Genomic DNA, 26,120 nt, shown 5'->3' with positions numbered 1-26,120 from the left:
TTTGACATTGCTGATGAGTTTTTCAAATGTATTTTTTTTGTTTGTTTGTTTGTTTGTTTTTTGGCACTTTGACTTCACCACAAGTCAAATGCCATCTATATCCATTATACTAGAGAGTGGACGTACATCTCTATGGCAGACAAATCCAAAACTCGGCAACAGTACAAAAAAAAGTAAGAAAAACAACCCTAATGGAAGCTGAGACCTGATCTCTTTACTGACCTCCATGTAACCGCAACTAAATACAATATAAAAATGACTTTTTAAAACAATGTTATAGTTCATGATCAGCTTAGTGAGACATTTTCAGCTTAAGTTTAATGACCAGCAGCTACAACTGCTCATTTTCTCTTTGTCTGTTGTTTAGCTGTAGTCAAATATTTTAAATACACTATTATGGCAGACATGTCAATCAACACAGGTTAAACAGTATGTTTTGAAAGGAAAAATAATAATAAATGCACAATTTAGGAAAGGCAAAAATCTATTTCAGTGGGGCACATAAACAGGACTTTGTTATCTTGACTATCAATGTCTGCTGAGTTGGCAATAGTGCACTGGTACATAGATAGGGTGAACACTGGTAAAGTGCAACAATAGGTTAAGTGGTAGAGTAAAGCTTTATCATTTCTATCTTTACGTCAAAATACCAACACTCAGTTCATCATTAGAAAGTATGTGATTTAAAAATATAGGTGCTGTGGCTAAGACATATGCAATAACTTTGCAATTAAACAGCTGTGTCAAAGTAAATGAAGTGCTGAAACTGCTGTACCTGCACTCCTCCAGAAAAAAATGTTATGCTTATTGTTGTTGTTTATTTCATTACTGTGTATTTCATTTCTTAGGCCCAGAATTAAATAACCATAAAATGTGTCTGAAGTGTCCAAGTATGCCAGTAAAGGTGTCCCATTTTTACAGTAGTTCCAGGTAAAATATGTTTTAGCATTAGTGTGTGTTTGAGGAAGAGTCATCTATTCTCCTTTCTGTTCATTCTGTCTTTTAGAGCTATTTAGAATAGTATCATATGAAGAGCTAAAACATTTGGATCATAACTTCAAAATGAAGCAGAGGGTACATGATCAGAGGCTGTCCCACTTCACCAGTATTCACCCTCCATGTAAGGTTAGATGCACAATGCAGATTTCTGCAGTGGTAGCCATTACATCAACACTGCAGAATCTAACATTGCATGACCTTGATCAATATTCAATGATTTTAATGTTTCAGGTGGTGCATCTTTGCATATGTGAGTACGGTCTGTGTGTGGAGGAAACTGAGAGAGAGACATTTATGGATGGACAGGGTCACAGAGGATCAGAGGGACAGAGAGCGAGAGAAGGAAACAAGACTGTTTATGGGTGTCCATGATCAATGTGACCAAGGCAGGTGGGGAGTTTTTCCAGGAGACCAGCAATTAATCACTCAAAGTTAGGAGCTCAATAGTCCTCCAAAGCTCTGATTCTGCTGAGGAGACATCTTTACTACTCCTGTTCTCTTTCTGCTCTCCTTTCCTCATTTCCTTCTCTCCTCCACTCTGCCGAATGAGACACTGACAGATTGGTAAGGTAAAAGGCCATAGATCAGGGTGGTGCTCACGTCATAGCCTGATAGATGGACTCCACTCCGTATCTCATGGCGAACTCATCCACTATCTCCTGAGATACGTCGTCATAGTAGACCTTCCACGCCTCGTCCCCTTTCACCTGCGGGATCTTCACCACCCCACTGTTCTTCATCTCGGTCAGGTAGTGGAACAGGTTCTGTGAGTGGTGAGAGAGATAAGACAGAAGAGGTTATGATGATGAAGCACAGTGTCACAACAAGTTACAAGTACACTGGCAAGACTCCTATCACAGCTGGAGACATCTTCAACATCATTTTCTACTATACTGCCACTACTGATTGTTAAAAAAAAATCATGTAATTTTGTTCTCGATAAAATTCTTTTTTTATTCTTTAGACGCTGTCTTAACAAAGTTATTGCTTAGCCATAGGTGTGTAAGATCATAGCGATACAAAGCATCAATAAAGTATCAATGATCAAAAACAATTAAATCTGTTTTTAAAGAATTGTTTACATGTAAAGATTTGTGCCACTGGTTCATGTTCTGTTGTGTTCAGACCCCAAATGTGCTAAATGGGAGTATTGTAAACTATTTTCATTTGACACTTCTACTCCAACATAACAACATACAGCTAACATGTAACAGGGCTATGATAAATGTAAATGCAGATGTTCTGATTGCATGAGAAATTGAACTTTTTTACTCAGATTTTATGTATACGGTATGCTCTTTATACTAAACTGCTTACACTATTGCAATATATAAGAATATATTGAATTGTAACCTGTATAACCATGATACGTATCATGTTGCCAGATACTTGCCATTACAGAACCCCATGGATAATGATTGAAGTCACTTGAGAAGTGACTTTGCCTAATGCTGAATCAAATAATGGATGTAGCTCCCATGATGTCACACTTTGGTTTGTGGACTCACATTTTAAAGCTTCGAGTTCGGCATTTTGGCCTGTCTCAGTTTTATTTTTTTGTGGCCAGAAGAGACCACATGTAGAGCAAGGGGTAGATCTGACTTATAGACTGTGGTGACATCTCACAGACAGTCTGTCACTCAAACAGCTCTGCCCTTGATACCCTTTAACTTTAAGACAGCTTGTTATAATGTGTAACTTTAAGCCTTAATAAAATGTCAACGGGTGAGATGTAGGAAAATTCCCTGTACAGTTTATGAATAGCTAGAATAGCTATAGAGACCAAAACAGTTTTTGCTGCAGCTAGCCTCAAGTGGCAGTTTGAGGGACTGCAGTTTTTGACACTTACACATCTGCTTAATTTTTCATCCTTGTAGGTTGCTGATTGATCACATTATGTTGGTTACCTCATGTAAACAGGTGTACTGGCCGTGAGGAGGAACCACATTCTCCTCCCCTTTCATCTCCACGCTGATCTTGAGTCTGATGGCACCAGATACCGCAGACTTGTCAGTCCTTTTATCTGTAACACAATACCAAGCTGGGTTAGTTATAAATGTAAATTCACTGAAAGGTGACTAACAATTACAAGCCACATCTTAGGAAGGTTAGCAAACATGTATAGTTGTAGATTTTACCTGGGACACCCCCAGTATTTAGAACATGCATTTGAACCACCCCATCATTATGTGTGCAGAAAAGATACACATTACTGCATAACAATTCACCAGAATGAAAGCCTTTTGATAATCAAAATGTTCTAGCAGTGGACCCCCAAACCCCCCTTTCATGTGTTCCCCCAATGTAGACAATGAAACCTATGCCCTTGCCAACATGTAGCTACCCATATCCACAGACACTACTATATCAATGTTTTAGCTCACTTTTTAAACTCCTCAGACCCTATTCCAAAACATACAGCAGCATCAGTTTCCTAATTTTGGATGATACAGTACAGTCACTGTGCACTTGGGACGAACAGCTGAGACTGCCAATCTCTGCCTCTGTGCAGCTTTCTAAATTGTGCGTCAATAGTTTGGCTTTAATTTGCTTACAACAGCTGACAGTGAAACAAGTGGAAACTATTTTCTGAAAGTTTTATAACATTGAGATGCATAAAGAAAAGCTCCAGCAAATAAGTACTGACTCAAGTCAGTGAAAGTGAAACATTATTGTCCACCTAATTAGAAATCTGTTCTTGACCAAATCATATCATCTAAAGCACACAACATGGCAAACAAATGACAACATGTCCTAGAAAATACAAATGAAACTATGCTCACAGCCATGACGTTCTAATATATGGGAAAAAATTGGCAAACGCGACATCACTGGCTTTGACGGGCTGCAGGTTAACTCACCTTAACACACATACTATACAGCATGTGCATGATGTCTTGTGCTTGCTCACTCACAACCACAGAGCCTCAGTAATGACTCCACAGCTACTGGGGTTCGCTGCAGACTTCAAATGCCCCACCCCCCTCTGTGCTCTCATATACAATCCATCTCTACTGTGTCAAACAAGGGAAATTTTCCCCTACAGTCAGTTGGTCAAGAGACAGACAAGTGAAAAATAACGTGACAAAGCGACAGAGACTGGCGCTATAAACGCAAAAGCCCACATTGAAGAGGAGCTGAAGAGGCTTAGAGACGAGAGCAGCTGGAGGGGTGGACACCCACACCAGCAAAGGCCTGTTTAAACATTCATTGTGGACATTTAAAAAGGCACAGAGCAGCAGCAGTGGTCAAGGGTCAAAATTACCACAAATTGCTTCCTTTTAGCTAGAGAGGCAAACAAAGACAGCACCCGCCAGTCATAATACTTCAACAGAAGTGGGAGCTCTCATTATGCTGCAATTCAACCTCGTGCAACATAGCAAAACCAGTGATGTATGAGAGCGGAAACAGATAAAGGCCCTGCATCAACAGCATCGGTAAACTGGACCACAGGTCTCTGTGGCTTCTCGGTACATGGATAGTAATGATGATCTCAGCTGGGCCATACTTTATCTGACCATACATCTATCCTTATATCCTTTTTAATGGTTACAGTGTAATGGCAAAGTGTAGATTAAGATATGAGGAGTTGAAGTGAACATGTATATGTTTGTGGTGTATAAACACTGTGAAGTGCGTAATGATAAGTAGGGTTGGGCATGAAAACACAATACTTTTTTGGTAATGACCCTAAGGTGTGCATAACAAAAAAAATCCATGGCCTCTGCCATGGCCTCTGAGCAACTCTGAATGTAATTTATATTTCTTTTTATCATAGTTCTGCCAGTTCAGAACTGCTTTTTTAAGCATGACAAAACTCTTGCTTGCATTCAGACATTAAAGTTGTAGTTTTTAATTTTTATATAAATATATTTTTGTAATATATGTTATAATATGTTTCCACTTACAGTAGTACATAAAACAGATAATCTGTGCAAGCAAGAGTTAAGCCAGTACCAGGCCTACAAGAGGCCTCGAGGTCAGATACCAGAACACCACAGCTGCCCTTCTTTATCTTGGTCTCAGTCTCAGATTTAGTGTCTGTTCTTGGAAATGTGCAGGGTGAGCACACTTTATCTGTTTAATTTTAGGGACCAACAGAATCTTCCCTCACTCAAAGATGTATGTAAAACAACCTTATTTGGGAACATGTAGTGTATTCCTAGGGAGGACTGTTGCAGTTAAGTACCAGCCTCAGACAAGTACACCTTCAGAATCTCCAGACAGCATACACTGTGCTACACTCTGTATGTTCAACTGTGATTCTCCTCGATCGAGTCTCTATTAAATACTTTCTGTAATTCATCAAAGTCTCCTGAGTTCTTCTTCAGTCATGGAATCACCAGCTCACAGTTTTTTCTTCATCAGTTATGTTTATAAAAGAGATCAACTGTAGCTCAAAACATTTGAGATTTAAAATGAAACAGTATTTTTCCGGTATCAATCCCAAAACTGAGGTATCACATCTGTGTTGTACTGTATTTCAAAAAAATCAATATACATTTCAAAATATCTGAAAATATCACAAAAAGTCAATATTTTATCTGGAAAAGTGCAACAATAACTGCCACCATTAAAATTTAAGTTCATTAATATCTCTTGTACGAAGACTAAGATCACAAAGGTAACATACCTAGATTGTACCAAACGTCCATCTCTCCACTGAGCGTGCGAACCTCGATGATGGTCTGACCCAGGAAATCATCCGACTCGCGCTTGAAATGCTGCTTCACCCGAGATTTGATGTCATCATCCTCGTCCCATACACGCACCTTGATGCGGTCGGTGGCGTTGTGACATTCACTGCAGTTTGGAAGATGATTATGTCAGGTCAATACAATCCCAACAACATAAACAACCCCAACAGCATATTCTGTGACAGCTCATCATGGTGGGGTACTTAGTGGAGCAGAATGACAGCAACATGCACAATTCAAGCATAAATACAAGCTGAGAAACCTCCCTGACCCTTTTCTAAGTAACATATGGAGAACAATTCTTGCCTGGATTCAAATGAGAGGATGTGGGTGTTTGCACATCGGTGTGTATGAGTGAGTGTGTGATGTGGAGAAGGGCTCTCTGCCTGGAAGGAAGAATTACCCCAAGACATCGCATGACCTTTACTCAGCATCTCTATATTTTTACTCCCAGTGCATGCTGATGTCATCAGAGAGTGGCCGAATGTTCAACAAGAATGACTGTATAGCATTCATAGCAAGGATTATTTATTTGTGAAAGCTTTATGTCCGTCTTTTTGCATTAGTGCAGCTGACAGACGTTTCACAATAATGACTCTGCTAAATAGAACAGAGGTGGCCAAAGCACTTAGCTTCAGATGGGGTCAGACTGTTTGGCTCTGGAATTAAAAGCGACAGATTACATTTTGTTCTAATGACATCTTGGGTGCCACAGCCAGAGAAAAAATATCTGCAGTATTTTTTTTTAACTAATCCCTTTCCGGGGGAAGCACCGGCTGCTGCTGCTCCACTAGTCCGAAGCTTTGCTCTCTGCCAAGCACACAGTAATGTATCGCTCTATTAATCTACATCCCCGTAGTAATGGGAAAGAGTTTTATTACAGCCATCACTGGAGTCTCATTACAGGTGTGGAGCCTTGTTTGTAAGTGGCATACAGACATGCACACAAACACAAAGAAAATCTCAGAAGTGTATACAAAGTAGCACTCTTAGAATAATTCTAAAAATACCTTCATATTAAAAAAAAAGACAAGACAAGACAAGACAAGACAAGACAAGACAAGACCAGATAAGACAAGGCAAGACCAGACCAGACCAGACCAGACCAGACCAGACCAGATAAGATAAGATAAGATAAGATAAGATAAGATAAGATAAGATAAGATAAGATAAGATAAGATAAGATAAGATAAGATAAGATAAGATAAGATAAGATAAGATAAGATAAGATAAGATAAGATAAGATACGATACGATACGATACGATACGATACGATACGATACGATACGATACGATGCCCAGTGCATTGTGGTAAGACCTGTCTCTAATAATGTCCACATTATCTCTGCATTCAATTTTAAAGATAGGTTACAAAGGACTAAACATCCAACACAGGGTTCTTACACATTTTGGCCGATGGATTTCCATGACTTCAACCAGTTTTCATGACCAAACATTCTGAGATTTTTCTGTATGCATGTAAAGGTACATATAATAACTACAATATAATTGTTTAAGGTTGTGTCTCACACAGTTTTATCTTATATTTAGCATAACAGTTCACTGAAAATCTGATTCCGCATACAATTGCGATACATTGTTATGTATTTAGATAATGGAAAAAGTATCCAACTAATGTTGTGAGCTTGATCTTAACCATTTCATCCAGTTGTGTTTAACACTAATATGCAGTCAAATATCAACAGGGTTACCATACCATACCATTTTTACGTCCAAATTTTCAAAAATTTTCAGTGACTTTTCAAGGACCCATGATAAAAGTTTATGACCATTCAAAACATGACATGATCAGAACTCTGGTATACATAGAGGTATATGGTATACATTATCCCAAATGTTTATTATTGTAAGAAAACTAAACAGCAACCTTTTTCCAAATCTCTTTTTTTTAAAACTTCTAAAGGCCTGAAAATTTCCAAACACGTTTTTAGTACACATTTGGTCTTACTACTTGGACTACAGGAAACCTGAGGGCAACCTTATACTGAAATTGTAGCAAAACAACCACTAACAACAAGTACTGGCAAATTTTGCTCTGCATCAAGGTGGGCTGAACTCTCTTTAAGAGAAAATTACACGTTCCTTTTGCAGCCTGGCTCTTATTATTAGTGTTCTGGCGCCCCGCTAAAATGACAACTGTATTTATTGGGGTAAGCATAGCAAGCCTTGAACAGGTTTCTAAAAGGCTCCAATTTCCCTTGTGTCTGAAACTACTTATTTGGGGGTCAAATAAATGTGTAACCTAGTCTCCTGAAAGCTCGCTTACAATCATTCATTACTCTACTTCCTGTTAGATTTGCAAGATAGTCTGCCAACTCAAACAGATTTATTTGTGGCTAAGCGAGGAGAAAAAAAAAGTTGAGGCACAGACAGAGAGGTAACCGGGAGACTGAGTGGACCAGGGAGGTTAGTCTGTGCTGTTGAGACAGAAGCTTATCAGCACAACAGAGAGGTCACACTGAAAGAGAAACCATGTACTACTAAAGCTGTAAAGCACAAAAGTATTTATTTTGTTATTGAAACGGCAGGGTTAAGACCTGTGTTGTCTGCGATGATGGATGCCGTCGTAAAGCTGTTTTTAGCAGCGTCTGCATCTTCAAAATCTCTGCAGTGCAGCTGGTGTGCAACATATCATAAGTGATAGTAATTTCCCGAACTATTAAGTCAGAGCCAGTGATAAAAGAAAGAGAATTGTCTTGTATGTATTTACTAATGCCTTAAGACTCCCCTGAACAGATGATTCTTAATCTTAGTGGGGATTATCTGGTCGGATGGAGGTCAAATTAATAGACAGTACTCACAAGTAGAACTTCTCATCCCAGACCGGGTTAAGGTTGCCAAAGATGGTCTTCGTCCTGCGTTTGGTCTTGCCAATCTGAACGGTGACGTATGGGTCGCTGGAGCCAGTTTTATCCTTGGCCTGTAAGCCCTGGGCACTCATGACTGGAGACAAGACAGGGTTGGAAAAGAGGGAAGAGTCATGTAAGAAACATAAGCAACATATCTGAGCATGTTAAGGTTTTGCAATTTTGTTTTAATGGATGAAAGGTTGTCAAATGCTGGGTTTAGACGAAACAATATGTTTATCCGTTCCGACACTCACTATGTCAGATTTTGGAGTCATTAAATCTTGCCTTGACTTGACCTGCAGACATGTCAGATTACACCTTTGTCCATGAACAATCATGGCCGCTCGTCTTTCACAATGTGCATGATGTCATGAGATTATTATTGTCCTATGACTGTTATTGTTATTGTTATCATTATTGTTACTGTTGTTGTTTCATTCACTGTGGGTGTTGATGTCCCAGCTGAACTGTTGTTGAAATAAATTGTGCAAATCTCCACAACAACTTCCTGCAGATAGATAGATAGATAGATAGATAGATATACTTTATTGATCTCAAAACTGAGAAATTGGGGTGTAGCAGCTCCATGCAGTAAGAACAAGAGAATAAAGAGCACACATTATTAATAGAATATAAAGGAATACGCTTAAAAAAAACTAAAAAAAAAACTAAGAGACTGTACAAATATACATGTGTAAAGTGCAGAACAGTATCTGAATAAATAAAAATAAAGTCAGCAGTGTAGAGTGACATGGAGCTAAGACCGGAGTTTGAAGAGCAGACAGAGGTGAGTTATTGCACAGGTGGATAGCTTGTGGCAGGAAAGATGTGTCACATTAAAAGCCTTTATAGGAAACTTTATTGGAAATCTAAAGGAAAATGATAGGGGACTATTAATTTGAAATGGATAATGGATTTGTTGCATTTGACATGATGCATTAAATTTAACATGGCTAACGGAAGCGGATTAAAAATTAAAATATAAATATATTCAGGGAATGAGAAAATAAAGGCCTGTGTCTGTTTCAAATGAAGGTGGAACCCTCTGCAGTTGTGGTAAGTAAAGACCCAGCTGCTATTTGATGAGTTTATGATATGTTTGTTTACCCAATTCTTCTGCATTGCGAAGAATGAACTTCCTGTGCTAGCTCTTTGCTTACGGCAGTGCTCAATGCCTCTGCTATTTCAGGGTTAGGGTCATATTGCTTAAAGTGGTGGCTGTAGAGAAAGAGTCGTGAACAACAATAAAAATCAAACACGCTACAGCGTGGGTCGGAATGTCATCGGGCTGCCCAGACACAGCATTGGCACTGGTTATTGTCCAGTGGCATATTATTTCAGAAATCAGAAACAGGAAATATTGGTCTAGTGGATAGGTTTTTACAGCAGTCTCTCATTCTCAGTCATGAATCCACCTCTATATTTTCATTTTAGTGCTTACTAGTCAGCTTCCTGAATTTTATTCATTTGACTTTATGGTATCAACTGAGGAATCAAAGCTTAGTTACTGCCTCCACTGCCTACAACAACATTGTACTCTTGCCAAAAGCCAAGACAACTAAGCAGCTCTCTGATTCATTGACGGCAGCCATTATTCATCTTTTTGTGTATATGTGAAGTGTTAAGTATCTGTGATTGATCTGTTCCTTTTATCCAGGTTAAAGGTAGATTTCACTCATGTGCATCTGCCCACTGCTACAACATATCTATGCTAAGCTTACACTAATATACAGGATCTTACTTACACACACACGCACACACACACACACACACACACACACACACACACGCACACAGGAAGGTGCAGAGCAGGAGAGACAGTAGTATTTCACAGCACCATAAAAGGGAAAAAGGACACTGAGGCATTAAATATGCATAAGTGACAGTCTAAATAATTCAGGGTACGTATATATCCTTCAGCTCAATGCTGACAGGAGCCGGTGGGAAGGATATAGAGGCTTGAAGAGTCATGGCCTGCTTGCTCTAGGAGGACTGAAAATCAAATGCCTCCTGTAGTAGCAGACGGGTCTGAGACAGTGACATACACATAGAGAGGTCAGCGGGCTTCAAATAAAGTGATCAGATCATCAAACGTCATCTTTCTGAAACCAGCAGATGTGCAGAGGGGAAAAGGTAGGCACACATTTACCTCTGTCACAGTTCCTATGTACAAACTAACGCAACATGAATCTCTCTGATGGAAAATTGTTAAAAACATTATCTGTCTGCCGACCCCTCTGTGTGAAGTGTGGCTTTTTGTCCTGCCTTCAAATGCGCCTTCATTTTGTGCATCACCTTCAATAGAGTTAACTGGGAGCATAGTTGGGCGTTGATTAATCTAGCACTGAATCTGTTTATCAAATTCTAATTTGATAAACAGATTTGAATCCCTTTGAATCCTTAATTTTCTGTTTAGGGTGTATATTATTTGTGGCAATGTCAGAATATGCGCTGATGAGTGGTGGACGATATGGAAAAAATCAAATCTAATTTTGACCAAGTAACTTCATATTGATATGCAATAATAATGTAGGGCTGACTATTAGTCCTTTCACAAGGACTTCTGTTATTTTTTTTAAATAATCAGTAATATGGACTTAACTAAGTTAACTAAGATAATGATAGAACAGCTACAACAGTCTGGCAAAAAAATTAAATCACTTGACTGTAATGCAGCCTTTAAAACCAAGAAAAGACATAATTTAGGATATTGTGATATCCATAATCTAAGATGATATCTAGTCTCATATCATGATACTAATACAGTATCAATATATTGGCCAGCCCTAACCCAAATGCATAAAAAAAGGAAAAAAGGAAATTATATATCATATACAGCAATCTGTAAAATCATACTCTTAATTGCATGTTTGTTTGATAATAATGTGATCAGAGCCTTTGCAGGTACAGTAGAAGATTTGGTGATCAGCAGAGATGGGCTAATTAGCACATAATATTGTATTTCTGATCAAGGTTCACATTCACTGCCAGACCTCGTGGTGTGCGCATTAGCCAGAAACAGAAGACCTCATGGTCGCTGTGAGAGTGCCGCAGAGTCAATGCCAGTCGGCATTTATCTAATGAATGACAAACAACAACTCAATAACTATATTTTAAAATGGGACGTTCAATAAGCCCTTGGGAAATTGACTGAGGCAACGCCGGGTGTTTTTAACGTCTCTCTCTCACTCCCTTGTACCTCACACTTCTTCTCTCTTACAGTCCTCTTCTTCACTATTCCCATCCTTTCAGTCTCCCTCTCTATGTGTCTCCCTCCCTCTCTGCTTCTATTTCCCTCCAGTGTATTGACACTGGGAGAAATGCAAGGTGAGCAATAAATGAGCTGGGCCTGGCACAGCTACCACAGAGATGGATCGGAGTCTGAGGGTAGAGGTTACGAAGATAACTTCCTGACCTTCTTTCTGCCAGTTAACTAGGAAAGGAATGAAACTCTATGTACCAATAATGAAGTAAATGAAAGAAAAGCCTTGTAATCCTCAAGGATGATCATTCTTTTTAGGTTTATGGTTTTTAGAGAAAATGGATGACCAGCAAAGGTTATGTAATCGAGCAGGGTGTGAAAAACTGTGCAGGAAATTAGACTCATATATGGACATGGGATTTAGTTTAGTTTAGTTTTCCCTTTCACTAAGAAGATTGGTAAATAAAGACAACCTAAGCTTGGTAAGAAAAGAAGGAACACTTATTCATTTTCCATTTCAGAAACTGCTAAGCCTGTATTGTTCAAAGCACCAAACCTTTATGTAACCCAAGGAACTAATACCGCCTTGAAAAAAAAGCAAAATACATGCACAAAAAAAAAAGAACAATCATTTTCTGTTTGAACGTGCTGTAAAGTGTTGTACTGTCAAACTGCACTCAGGGGCATGACATTTTGATTGGCATCTCTGAGAGAGCTTGAAGTGCAGCTGTGGGGGAGGGGGGGGGGGTTATTTCCAAAGTATACCGTACAAATCAGCATGCTAGTGAGCTCAAAAAAGACATAAAGATCTCCGTCAGTTGCAGCAAGTACCCTTCCACTATAATAATAAGTCACCGTAGCCTATTTATTACTGCCTCTTGGATGCTTTGTATTTACTGTGCCACCGTTTAACATTTGGCAAGCATTGTTGCAACCTGATAAGCTCTCACACCGCTCAGCTTGTATCTTGTTTTCATTAGAGCTGCATGTCACGGACTGAGCTGCTGTTTGAAATTCACGTGCTATTAAAAGCATGTCATTCTCTGGGTACATGAGTCGAGCAGAGTAGATAGTAGATGAGTATGTAAATGTTTGTCCTGCTTTCAGTCTCTACAAGATGACCAAAATATCATCAATTACTGTCCACAAAACAGTGATACATTAGTAACCTTCACAACTAATTACTTCTCCCAAAAATACCTAATCATTTTTTATTTCTATTTCTTATAAAATATGATTGCTGATTGGGGTTAAGTGTCAGAGGTTAATGACCAAGATCTTGAGGTTAATTACAAGTTAATACAAATTAGAATAACAATGTTTATCATTTGGGATGAGCCTGACATGTAATGGCATTTTTGTTGATTTGGCATTGGAAGACAGAGCAAAGGGTTAGAGGTCATGGAGCAAAGGTCAAGGGTCACCTGCAGCCATATCGGGACATTATCAGTTACAAAGCAATCATCACTCTTCAGATGATCGATGGTTTAAGTGCAAATAGGAGCTAATAAAACATCTGTGCCATTATTGCCAGATTCATTGAATAATCCTTCTGATACAATTTCAGGCTAACCTGTGATGCTGATTTTGGCAGACCACTTTGAGGTCCCATCCAGAACAGCCTGCTTGGCTGTCTTTAGATGGCTGGTGAAGTCTTCCTTGGAGACGTGGAACATCTCCTGGATCACCTCAAACACTTCGGGACTGTTCTTCTCCCTTATCTTCATGCGCTCCTTCATAGCCATGATGATGTTCTGGGTCTTGTCTTCCGCCCCGTGCTTGGAGCTCTTCTCCACTGCCCCTGAAACAATACAAGAGTTACAGTGTTTAGGCTCAGTAGTTTGCGTAGTTAATACCCAGAGATTAGTAGAGAACTGGTGATCTATAACAGTGGACAATCATATACCTTCACCATTTTCCTCGCAGATTTTTTTTCCCTTTCAAACTAAGGTTAGGAAACTTTCTTTTCACTTAAATACAACCCCAATTCCTGAAAAGTTGGGATGCTGTGTAAAACTTAAATAAAAAACAGAATGCAGTGATTTGCAAATCCTTTCTGGCTTATATTCAACAGAATACAGTCTAAAGACAAGATATTTAATGTTCATACTAATCAGATTTATTGCTTTTTTTGTAAATATACACTCATTTTAATGCCTGCAACACAATTTAAGAAAAAGTTGGGAGAGGCACATGTTTACCGCTGTGTTACATCACCTTTTCTTTTAACAACACTCAGTAAGCATTTGGGAATTCAGGAGACTCATTATTGAAGTTTTGAATGTGAAATTCTTTCCCATTCTTGCTTGATAAACAACCTCAGCTGCTCAACAGTCTGGGGTCCCCATTGCCATATTTTGCGCTTCATTGCCATATTTTCAACAGGAGTCAGGTCTGGACTGGAGGCAGGCCAGTCTAGTACCTGCACTCTTTTACTCCACAGCCACAATGTGGTAATGTGTGCAGAAAGTGTTTTGGCATTGTCTTTCTAGAATAAGCAGAAACACATCCCTTAAAAAGACTGGATGGCACCATATGCTGCTCCAAAACATGTATGTACATTTCAGCCTTCATGGTGTTGGACTGTTTGCCCACACAGTTTTCCACTAAGTGTCCTTCCCTGCTCAAGAACAACTGTGCCCTTTGAGGATGGCCCATTTCATACCCAGTCATCATCGTATCATTTATTACCAATTACCTGTTTATCTGTGGAATGTTCCAGGTGTTTTTTAAGGATCCCACACCTTTCCCAGGCTTTTGTTACTCCTGTCCCAACTGTTTTGGAATTTGTTGCAGACGTCAATTTTACAAAGAGTGTATATTTTACAAAAAATAATAAAGTTAATCAGTTTAAGCATTTAATACATTGTCTTTGTACTTTATTCAATTGAAATTAGGTCACAAAGAATTTGCAAAACAATGCATTCTGTTTGTATTCACATTTTACTTTTTTGGAATTTGGGTAGTACTACAAAAGTGTACAACCATGTTTTATACAATAAAGAAACCTATCTAATGTGTGCCATGGCTGACTGTGTGGGTGTGTGTGGAGGATGGGAAATCACAATCTCACACGTTCATGTTGGTGCATAAGTGTGTGCATATATGTATGTAAATGTATATCTGTAAGACAAAAGAGGCACATGAGACGAGTAATTCTCAATATCTGATCGCAGCACAGAGTGTGTTCATGAGTGCAGATTAAACTGTGATAAAGATGAATCGCAGATTGAATTAGAAAACACTGTTATGCTAGTATATAATGGTTATAAAACATTGAGTTTTATAACAGCAAGAGTTCAGCTAATCCACTTAGAGTATGTGAGGATTGCCTGAGGATCATCCTGAAGACTGCATGTCACATTGTTCCTTTTTGACTACACCGCAACAACAGAAGTGTGTCTGATTGAAAAAGCTGATGGAGACGGTATTTAGTGCCAATGTGCAGTGCTAATGCACCGTGTCACTTGTAGCAATACGTGTAAGGGGATATGTAATATGTATTGTACAAATCCCTGTAACAGCACTCACATATACTGTAGGAGTTAAAGTATAGTGTTGGTTATATATAGAAATGTGGGAGATAAAGTGCCACACTAGCATTGTGGGCAATTAACAGAATCCCCTACGAGCCAAGTTTTCGGATCAAACCGATTTTAATACTGTTTAATCTATCAGCTGTTTGGTTATTAGCCAGCAAAAAAAGAAATAAAATAAAAATAAAATAAATTGGAAAATCAGAGAGTAAGAGCAACATTAGGCGTAAAATAAAATAAGAATGAAGAAGCTCTTTTTGAATGCACTTTCTATATAATGTAATTAACAACATGGGTCTTCAACAGGGGGTCTGTGATCCCTGGGAGGTCCTGAGTTACTGCAGTGGGGTTGCCAAAATACTGCTTGATAATTTGGTTTAAGTTTTAATTTAAATATTTGCTTTTGTTTATTTTAAATTAAAATGTGTCTGAAAATACACACCAAACTAATTCAAACATATTAATACTGAAGATAAGTTTTCCTATTCATAAAATCCATTTAATTTAAAGCACAAAGCATTAATCAGAGGCTAACTGTTACCCATAAATCCTTGTGCAATCGTGTGACGTGGCTAATGCTAAATCATTTGCAGTACCTTTTTTTCCACATATTTGCCAATTAGCTGTATTATTATAAGTGTACGAACATTCTTGTGAGCCATAATGGATTGTTTCATATATTTTCAAGCAAGAGACTTTGACACGTCATCACTCTCAAAACCACAGTGCAGAGGGTGTGGCTAACATAGCCTACAAATTGAATTTGCAGCCACAGGCAAGCACAAGAGAAGACCCAAAGTATTCAGAGAAATTTTTATCTGCAAATCGGTTTTATAAAATAAAATGGGGGGATCCTTGCTCCATCTGTTTTTTAGCAAAGAGGTGCTTGGCCTGAAAAACAATGAAGTGCAGTACATCACAGCATTATGGGATAATTCTATGTCCTTACTTTGTAAACAATCTGCATTGAGCAGGTCCTGGCACTTCTCGTGGCATTTGACGCCACACTCTGAGCAGCGCATGCCCTGGCGGGCGATGCCCCACAGCAGCCCCTCACACTCATGGCAGTAGGTGGGTGCAGTCGCCGTCCACACTTCAAAGTTATGGGGTGTTGTGGATGAAATAGGGTAGATCAAGGCCTGGAGAGTCTTCTTGAAGACATGTAGTTTCTGAAAAGAAAGAAAAGTCATTTAGAGAGAGTAAGAAATAATAAGAAAATGATAGACAGAGACAAAATATGGGGGTGTGAGAAACAGAAGAGGTACAGCTGACTCATGGTACCATGGGCTGGTGGAAAATAACAGTTGGAATTATATTAAAAGTTAATAAAAAACAAGTTTGTACTTAAATTGCTTTTCAGAAATGTTCAATACATCTTGAGGTCAGTATTAAAAAAAGAGAAATACATTTGAGAGAACACAATAGCCTTATATAATCACATAAAGGTTTGAAGTTCAACAAAAACAGCTTCAATAGGCAGAATTCAAATTGATGTATAGTCTGACCAAGATGAAATTGCAATACACTTTTTTATTATAGTCATCTTGGCAATTATATAAGTTGGCTAAACTGCAGCTATCGTTCATCGCAAGGCAGCCTTTTCTAACTTCTTTTGTTAGAGAAAGCGATCTAACCAATTACATTATTTCAGGAGATAACATGTAGGAGGCTCTGTTGATCCTTTTCTGATTACCTTAACATCAATGGATAGGTCAGCCGTATGAGAGTAAATCAGCCTTACATCTCATTAAGCTTAGATTAACAGCATCCTTGGCCAACAGGCTTTGTTCACATTGAGTGGTTTACTGACTAAAGCTACTCCAGACCAAATACTAAAGTCTACTAGATGCCTGTCTAGACTGATTGCTGTGTAACAGAAGCCTCTTCAAATTGAATGCTTTACTGCAGTAGCCCTGCCATCCACAAGGACTGGAAAATGGGCCGGGACTTGCCAGTTCTTGAAGGCAGAATCAATGGACGCTGTAAATAAGGTTTTTAAAAGTGAGCATTATCCAGATTGAGAGAGAGAGAGAGAGAGAGAGAGAGAGAGAGAGAGAGAGAGTGTGACAGAGGAAGAGAAGGAAATGTATGGCGGTTAAATAAATCTTCAAGAGGTACTTGCGTGCCACTTCTACTGTGCTCCGCTCCTCACCCCGTCTCCTCCACCCCTCCCTCTGCTGTCAGCCCCCTTGTGCGTTGACAATGTGCTTTAGCACCTGAACAGTAGCTCTGCACTTTACCAAGAGGACTACCGCACTGCTCGCTCGCACACACACACACACACACACACACACACACACACACACACACACACACACAAACACTTGCACGGATGATTAAATGACACCAGATGACAGGACAGCAAGGCCATCTAACATTGTGAAACTTTGTTGGTGCAGTGGAGAGGCTGCAGAGCCCTGGAGGACCTTTAATGAAACACAGAAGGAGACACAGAGATTTCCCCTCTAATCTGAGAATGATGAGATGAAGCAGATGTCTGAGATTTATCCACGACTTGCACACAAGCTATATCCAGGCCACACCCGGAAGCCCAACCAAATCCAATACTGAACCATTAAATACTGACCTAGTCTGCAGGACCTGAGTGAGCCAAAATTTATATGAGCATGGGAAATCTCAGAGATATCTCCATCTCTGTTTTTCTTACTGACTTGACTGGTAAATATTTATCTTTTTAATTTCTATTGTATAAGCCAACAAAATGTTTTGAATACTATTGAGCATGTTAAGTCTATAACTAATTTTCTGCCTTAGCATTTTCTTAACCATTGCCTGAGTAGAATATATTCAATTAAAGGCATATTTCCCTGATTTTCATCCAGTTTTTTTTTTCGTAACAATGTGGGTAATATGTGTAAAAGTACTCCATTTAACTTGTACCCCCTGTTTCCCCCCAGCGGAACTCCACCAGATGCTGCAAAATGTATAATTTGGCAAAGTTTTCCTGGCTCTTCGGCTGTTGCTTTAACTACAGGCTGTACTTGTGCATTAAGTATAGACTTACTCTTGCCACATTAAGTATAGACTCACTCTTGCCACCACTAAAGTAACAAAAACCCCTTTTCTAATAAAATTAGTGCATGTATGTAGGTTTTTTAAACATGGGTAAAACCCCTTATTAAGACAGGTTATAGACTCTTTCCCAATGCCAGTAGACCAGAGCTGTGTACAAGGCTCTGCAGTAAGCATGTATGTTTTCTGGGGTTTTTTTTGTTTTTTTTTTGCTTGTTTGTTTGTTTGTTTTTTTGTTCTTTTGTTCTGTTTTTTCTTGGTTTGTCACATTCGACATCACAGACAGACCTGAAAAAAGGTTAACTGTAGAGAGCAGTATGGATGGAGTTTTGTGAAAACTTTAAGCAGGTTACTTCTTTTTATATTTTTCTTACTTATTCAGTCTCTCTTTCGAGCTTTGTGCAGACTAATTTTAAATAAGCGCATTGGGTGTTGTGTTTCCATCAATGCCAATCAGAGCCAAAGCGGTCAAATACCCGCAACTACTGCAGAGTCAGTTTCACCCAGGTGTGAATGCCGTTTATAACATTTCTTTCTCTCACTCGAACTCAGACCAAACTCAAACTTTAAAACTAGACAGTGCTGATCAGATATAAACCAATATTCTGTTACTTTGTTTCATATTTCACACCTCAAAAATTTTCAGAATCATGTTTTTGCTCACTGTTCAACTGTAATATGAGATTGTTTGTTACCAGCCAAACGTTATTGTGTCAAACGGAGGAGTTCACATCACGAATCAGTGGGAGTGTTTGTTGGTCCGTTACAGCAACGTGCATTCTGGTAGTAGGTTTACCAAAAAAGTAAATGAGACAGTCCTTTTCCTGTGTTTTCTCTGTTTATACAGCACCAATCTCAAACGTAATTGCATCTTTCTACTGCACAGACACCCTAACTTTATGAAAAGACAATCTTTTTAGCAGTTAAATACTTCTTTAACAAAATCTGTTTCTGTCTCTTTAAATTTCCCTCCCCCCTCCCTCCCCTTCCTCACTCTCAGTCCTGACACTGCATGTCACACTGTGCAGCAGATGTGGGCAGAGTGCTGCTTGTGTGAGTCTCATGTGTTACACTGTGAGGTAACCCTGGTGATTTTGTGCAAGACACTGCTAGAATTGACTGACAGCTGCAACCTCTGCCTGAGAAAAATCTAATCTCGCCTCCTTCTTTCACCCCTCCTTTCCAATTTCACCACCTATTGTCCTTGTCAACCACCTCGTTGATACGGCCATTACTGCCTTCCACACCTCCGATCTTCTGCTTTAACTACCATGCTATCTCAGTCCTAACAAGGAATCCATGTGGTTTTTGGAAATCATATAAACTTAAAATTTAGACGTTTGTACGCATTTTAAACTTATCTAATATGCATTTAAGATTCAGCTATAACGTGGGCAGAAAGCGGAGGCAAGTCTTTTAAAATTAATGTAGTATATTTTGTTGCTAATGACCTGCGTGATGATATCTGACCTGACTTAAAGCAACGCATCACATCTTATTTCCAGATAGTCCTTGACCCATGTCAGATCGTGGCTCCCTTCCTTTGTCTCAGCAGGTAAACACAGCTCCAGTTCATGTTGACAGTCTCTGTTAAAAGGCTCTGGTTCTTGGATCACATGCAGCTCAGAACATTGAGCGGACACACAGGCCGTTTGCCGGCCCACACATAATGTTCCTTTCTGCTCTAAAAAGCAGATGCTTGGGAATCATGACGCAGGAAGAGAAAGAGACTTCCGTACGTCAGCAATGACAGAGTACGATATTTTAATCAAATTAGAATTCAGAGAAAAAATATGAAATTGGAATATGTGGAATATGGATTTAGGGCAGGGATGAGCCAAAAAGATGAAAGTACCCTAAATAGGTTCAAACATCTATCCTGGGAGTATGTTCAACATGGCTGCCTGATTAGTGACATCAGGGTCAGAGGTTCACGAAGGCAAGTCACTCTTAGCTCTGATCTTCTCTCTTAATTTCCCTCTTTTTCTCACCCTTCCTTTTTTCCTCTCTTCCCTTAACTCCTCTCCAACAGCATATGGTCGTTTACTGAGCGCTCTCACAGTCCTCACAGGAAAGCATTCTCCTGGACTTAATGCAGCAGATAAAACTCTGACATCTGCTTGTCCTACTTACCAAGACTGCACAATCTGCGGCTTTGCTCGTAACTCTCCCTCGTTTACGCCGAATCAGAACATTGAACATCTATCCCTGAAGTTCAAGTCCTTACTTACCACTGTGGTGCAATCTCCAAATTTGCCCAAGAATCAGCTCCCATTCCTGCACCAATTAGCACAGTGCATCTATCTACGTCATCTCTCCCTCATCTGGGACACAAGTTGTTCATCCCTAAAGCCCCTTTTCATAAAACCCATAGCTATTAGTAAGCAATCAAGACCCTGTCACTGGAGGGCAACTGGGCATGTGGACCATGAGGACCAAGTCAAGTGCACAAAATGGACAAGTGATACAAACATGTACACACATCAGTGTGCACAAATTGAGGTCTCATGTTTAAAGGATGAAATATTTGAGCGTGATGACAGACAGAGCACATTTGAATCCAGTGATCTTGTAGGCTTAGGCAGCCCCTTGTTGCACATCAGTGGATATGAAATTGCCTGCATGTTTGTCTTGCTGAGAAACTGCTTCCTCCTGCTGCATCCTATAATGCCGTCTTCCCTCTGGGAGGGAAGAATTCCAATCAATTAATGCAGAGAGCTTTGGAGGTCAACACAAAAGTGTCTCACACCATCAACGGAGACACTCTGCCTTTTCTCCATAGCGGTCTTCCTCGATGCATAGCTTATCATCAATCGTAGTAGGGCACTGTCTAAATGATGTGACCGTTTCTTAATTTCTAAACTCAGCAAAATAATTTGACAGAGGGAGCACAGCAGACAGAGTGACAAGCATTCCACAGAGACAATTTTGGTAAACTGCACTATGTATTATAGACAGAGGGACAGACAGATGATGGCATGCTGTACATCTACAGAGAAAAAAAAAGGCAGTAGCTAATGCAATCCATCTAATTTCCATTTTGGATCCCCATGTTCCTGGTAATGTTATCCTGGGCCCTGAAGTACAACGGCTGCAGCAAACAGCACAGCTATAAAAGTTTGTCAGAGCTCCAGCACCCTGCTCTCACACCACCCCCTCTTAAAAAATAATGAGAACATGGGTCCAGTATCCCGTGGCCTTGCAGAACCCCTCATTACCCACTAAGACTCCACAATAAACACACAATGACTTCCCATGCAGGCATTGCAGGCATGTTTGTACTCACCAGGTCCTCATTATTCAGGGTGGACCGGTTCACCAGAGCGAACGAGATGCCTGCCTTTCGAGCAGTGAGGGTCTGAGAGAAGAGGAGGAGACGAGAAATGAAGGGATAAATCCACCGATCCATTTTACCTATCTGCAGTTTCATGCAGCATCTTAATGGATTTACACACTGTCAGGATATAGAACACACATCTGTATAGAGTTACAAAGCTTGTCAATCTGTGAGAATAATTTGTGTAAGGAAGAAAGGCCTTGAATAGAACTTATATGTAATGTGATTTTGATAGAGAAATTGGCTGAATAAAAGTAAATCATTAGTTCAAAACAAAAACAAGATTTTATAGTTTATATAAATTATTTATCAACGGACTGCATATAGATACGGACAACATGACAGCTCCACAAAACTGAAGCCAAAATGATCTCCAAAATCCCCTTTTGTGTCTGGCTGCTGTATATATCACAACCCCCGCCCCCCCACATCCCATCTTGATGTGAGCGGATGGGACATAACACATTTAAATAAATAAAATAAAATAAATTTGTCGCGAAGGTGGTTTCTGTCATTTTAGGTAATTCTGATAACTTTTTAAGAAGTTTTTATTTTCTGATAAGTTTGGCTTTGATTAGGTATTTAATGTGATAAAACAAAGACATTTGTGCAAATTCGTAAATGGAGCAAACATGCTACCAAGGCCTAAAAACAATGCATTATTAATTAATTACAGCTCAAAACTTGCAGTAATGGCTGATGATGCTCTGGTGTGTGTTTCGCAGGCTAGTGAAACATCCTGGTGCTGACTATTTACTGGTGCTTACCGTTGATTTTTTGCAAATAAGGCATTAGCAAATAACTGCAACCACAGCCGTTCTTTGCTTCCTATTTCAAACAATTATCGAACGCGTTTAATAAAATAATTGATCATTCTGTTGTCCTCTCAATTATATTTAAGTACTTTTTGAAGGACGAAGTTAAAAATGTCTAATTTTCATTTCATTTTCATGGTATTCAAGGACTTAAATTCCTGAGTGTTGAATTAAAGTACTTCAAGTACTTCAGGTACCTTGTATGAACCCTGGTATGCATGGCTGTCCAAGTAATTCCCAGCTCTACACACATCAGTACATGTAACTTACAGAACATATGTAGTGCAGGGCTGCCAAATCTCACGCATTGACTGTAAAACTAACACATTTAACACTTTTTACATGCTGTCACGCCCCACCTCCATATTCTCACACAATGAAAAACAAGTTTATAACTGATAATATTACGGTGTGAAAAGAGGACACTGAAGCCTTGTTTATTATCCGTTTGGCTTTTGATACCGTATGTGTTATTATGGTGCAGGGACTTAAAGTAGCCAAAAAGAAAAGATTTGCATTACAGCAATAATTTCAAGGTTGCCCCATGAAAGTCGGAAATTCGAATCATCAGTCAGAGCTTCAAGTCAAGCAGTGTGGTTGTTTGTTTTCTAGTCAATGTGCTGTGTAGTGTGACTCTGAAGTCGATTTGGTCCCCAGACTTTGCTGCACAGCGAGTGCTCTTGTATTTCACGCTACTCTTTGGTAGAGGCTGCAGCGGACGCAATGCAGTGAAGCTACTGCAAATGTTCCTATGACCAGAAATTCTGAAGTAGTTTTCCCTGTGTGTTCTGTACAGGGAAAACTACTTAAGTAAGATCAAATGATATTGTGACACACAAATGTCCTAACACCAAATGGTGAAGTAAAATTTTGGTGCATGTAATTTTAAAAGCTACATGTGTGTATCAGTCTGTGTGATTGTGATCAATGCCCTTCGCTCAGTCAGGTCAAAAAGGGTGTGTGAGCAGGAACTCGATACCGTGGCTCCAATCTGGCTCCAAATGATGTCACTAGTGCAAGGTGGCAGCGTCCATATCTGATACATTTTGGCTTTATTTTTGCATAGTTGGAAGAAGTGGAGACGCGACGTCCATTTTTATATACAGTCATTGCTACTGATGAAGCATTCATCACCTGCCCTTAGCTTGCACACAAGTAAGTAAACTTACCAAAGCCTATGATTTCCAGGGGGCCATGAACAGAGAATGAAAGAAATAAAGAAATTGAATTAGACAAGAAGTATGAGGATGACTGCTTTAAGCACAAACAGCAGAAGAATTGCATTTATTATCCATACTGAGCGTATAGGTGTCTCAACTGCCATGCAGGACTGCTGGTTACGGCACAGAGCTCTAGAAAGATTCAACTATTCATCAAGAGAGATTATACAGCCGTTGCATGATTCTTTATCCACCCATGCATTAGAAGTTACTAAACTGCAGTCATGCTTGGCATTTATATTCACTTCTCTGTTGGATGAAGCTTTGATCATATTTTCTGCTGTCTGCTCTGCACATTAGTTTGACACAAACAGAGAAACACAAGACACACACACACACTCACGTATGGGTGAAGCCAGCTGCACTGCACAACACGGACTCTCACACACACACATACACACGCCTAAAAAACACACCCATCTGCTCAGACATTCACAAACTTACCCAAACATTAAACACCCCCACAAACACAAACCAGTGACACACACACACAGACATACACGGATACACATATGTAAATTAGCTGTTATATTAAATATCCACTGAGTTTGAGTGACCAGAGATTAATAGAACATTTATCCCATACTGGAGGAAGTTACATAACAGAGGAATGCAGACATGGACAGCTGACAATATTGGATCAGTCTTTACCACGACCCTCTCGTCTGTACAGCCCAGCTATGGTAAAGATCCATGGAAGCCATGGAGAATGTAGGAGGGAACGTGACCTCTACATGAACTGTGAGTGTTGATGTAAGTTTATCAACATGCACCAGAACTGCTGAGGTTGCTACGGGCAATACAATATGACCCTGTGTCCAGATGTAATCTCTTCAGCTACAATATAGCGTTGAATGCTTTAAGAATCGATTTCAAACGCTTTTTTTTTTGTTTGTTTGTTTACATTTTTGCATCCCACCATGATATGGGAGGACCCCTGCTGTCCATTCCAATCAAACGCTGCTGCTGCCCGGAAGCAATCACACAGCAAATGGGGGACATTGACAAAGGAGAGGCATGAGAGGGGACCAATTAGTTTGCTGACTACTGACTTCATCTCATGTGTAAAAGGCTTGCTCAGTGTCACTTTTACATGATTTAAAAGCCTCACACAGTTAAATCAGAAGTCAATGAAGTCTCTCGGATATATTTTTGGGTTGAGTTGTCATCATTTCAAGGTGTAAATGCAAGTTTTTTTCGACACCTGCCGAGCGACAAAAAAAAGAAAAATAGCCAAGCATCGGCGAGGCTGAAATCTGACAACTCACTGAAAAATATCACCCATAGCTGTTATGGGTCTATGTAGGAATGGCAAATATATACACGCAAAATCCAAAAAAATTAAAAAATTAAAAAACGACAACCCATACTTACCAAGACATTGTTGGTTATTAATTTCATGAGAGATATGGACAAATACAGCATCAACTCATGTTGTTCACTGTGACATAAACATTCATCAGCATCTAAGTGTATGACATCAAGCTGCATAATCATATTATTTCACAAGAAACTCTAAATCTTTAAAGAGTAGTATGTTTAAGCACTATACAGGTTGTTTTTTAATCATAAGAGTTCTGATCAGTTTTCTATCCTTTTTACGAAAATACATGAAGATGGGAGACATACACAAAAAGACGCACACTGTGCAGCACATAATGGACAAACAGTTATAAACAGACATGAACACTACTGGCGTCACGACAGCATGTTGCCTCTTAGAAAGACTAACCATGTGGTACAGTGCTAAAGTGGGCTGCACTGCAACAAGCCTCTCTGTGGGATATGTTATGACACATTATGTTGCAATAAAAATAAATGGTGGAGCATCACTGTGATGCAATGTCTTAAACACCCTCTCCAGGCTAATTAATCAAGCCACAGAGTTATGGCTAAGGTTACATTAACATTCCCACAACGCAGTGCTCTACTCCAAATAGCCAAAGTAGTTGTTTTTTATGACCAATCAACTCCTTACTGGCATGTTTTTACGTTTTTTAAGCTACTTAAATTTTGAAAGTACATAGCAGGTATATATGTGAGGAAAGTATTTTTACAGACCATTTGCCAGAATATAATGTCGGCATTGTACATTTCTGCAAACCAAGGATACATTCGATTGGTACGTTTTAAACCAATCAAATCAGCGTTTCTAAAGTAAAATCGTTCTGATGACATGTATTTGATATGACCTTTTCATCTTAGGGTGTAGGGTGTGGTGGATGAAGTGACACTGTGCCACCAAGACCAACAAACACAAAACCATTTGTTTACCATTCGCAGCATATTCAGCCTTCATTGTGCCACCAAAAGCAATTGTTTGAGGCCAAAACAGGATCTTCTCCAAGGATTTTGTGCCTAAGCATTATCACGTTAACCACAACCATCCCGTTCTCATTCTCAACTTATCA

General features: G+C 39.3%; 1 protein-coding gene across 3 annotated transcripts in view; it reads right to left on the bottom strand.

Annotated features, from left to right (window-relative positions):
* Positions 1 to 26,120, bottom strand: part of unc13c (unc-13 homolog C (C. elegans)) — a 132,149-nt gene that overhangs the window by 79,444 nt on the left and 26,585 nt on the right. For 2 of the 3 annotated variants that reach the window (XM_088079896.1, XM_088079909.1), the window contains exons 6-12: positions 21,624 to 21,695; positions 16,254 to 16,473; positions 13,342 to 13,569; positions 8,519 to 8,660; positions 5,633 to 5,802; positions 2,907 to 3,022; positions 1,600 to 1,763 (exon numbers count right to left, since the gene is read on the bottom strand). In XM_088079896.1, coding sequence (XP_087936022.1) covers positions 1,600 to 1,763; positions 2,907 to 3,022; positions 5,633 to 5,802; positions 8,519 to 8,660; positions 13,342 to 13,569; positions 16,254 to 16,473; positions 21,624 to 21,695 — 1,112 coding nt within the window. The remainder of the gene's footprint in view (positions 1 to 1,599; positions 1,764 to 2,906; positions 3,023 to 5,632; positions 5,803 to 8,518; positions 8,661 to 13,341; positions 13,570 to 16,253; positions 16,474 to 21,623; positions 21,696 to 26,120) is intronic. The other variant, XM_088079905.1, reaches the window with a different exon arrangement.

Source organism: Plectropomus leopardus, chromosome 1 (genome assembly GCF_026936395.1).
Source record: "Plectropomus leopardus strain MGB_pleo_1.0 chromosome 1, ASM2693639v1, whole genome shotgun sequence".
Classification (NCBI taxonomy): domain Eukaryota; kingdom Metazoa; phylum Chordata; class Actinopteri; order Perciformes; family Serranidae; genus Plectropomus; species Plectropomus leopardus.
The sequence above is the reverse complement of the archived record's forward strand: the minus strand, read 5'-3'. Positions and strand labels throughout refer to the sequence as shown.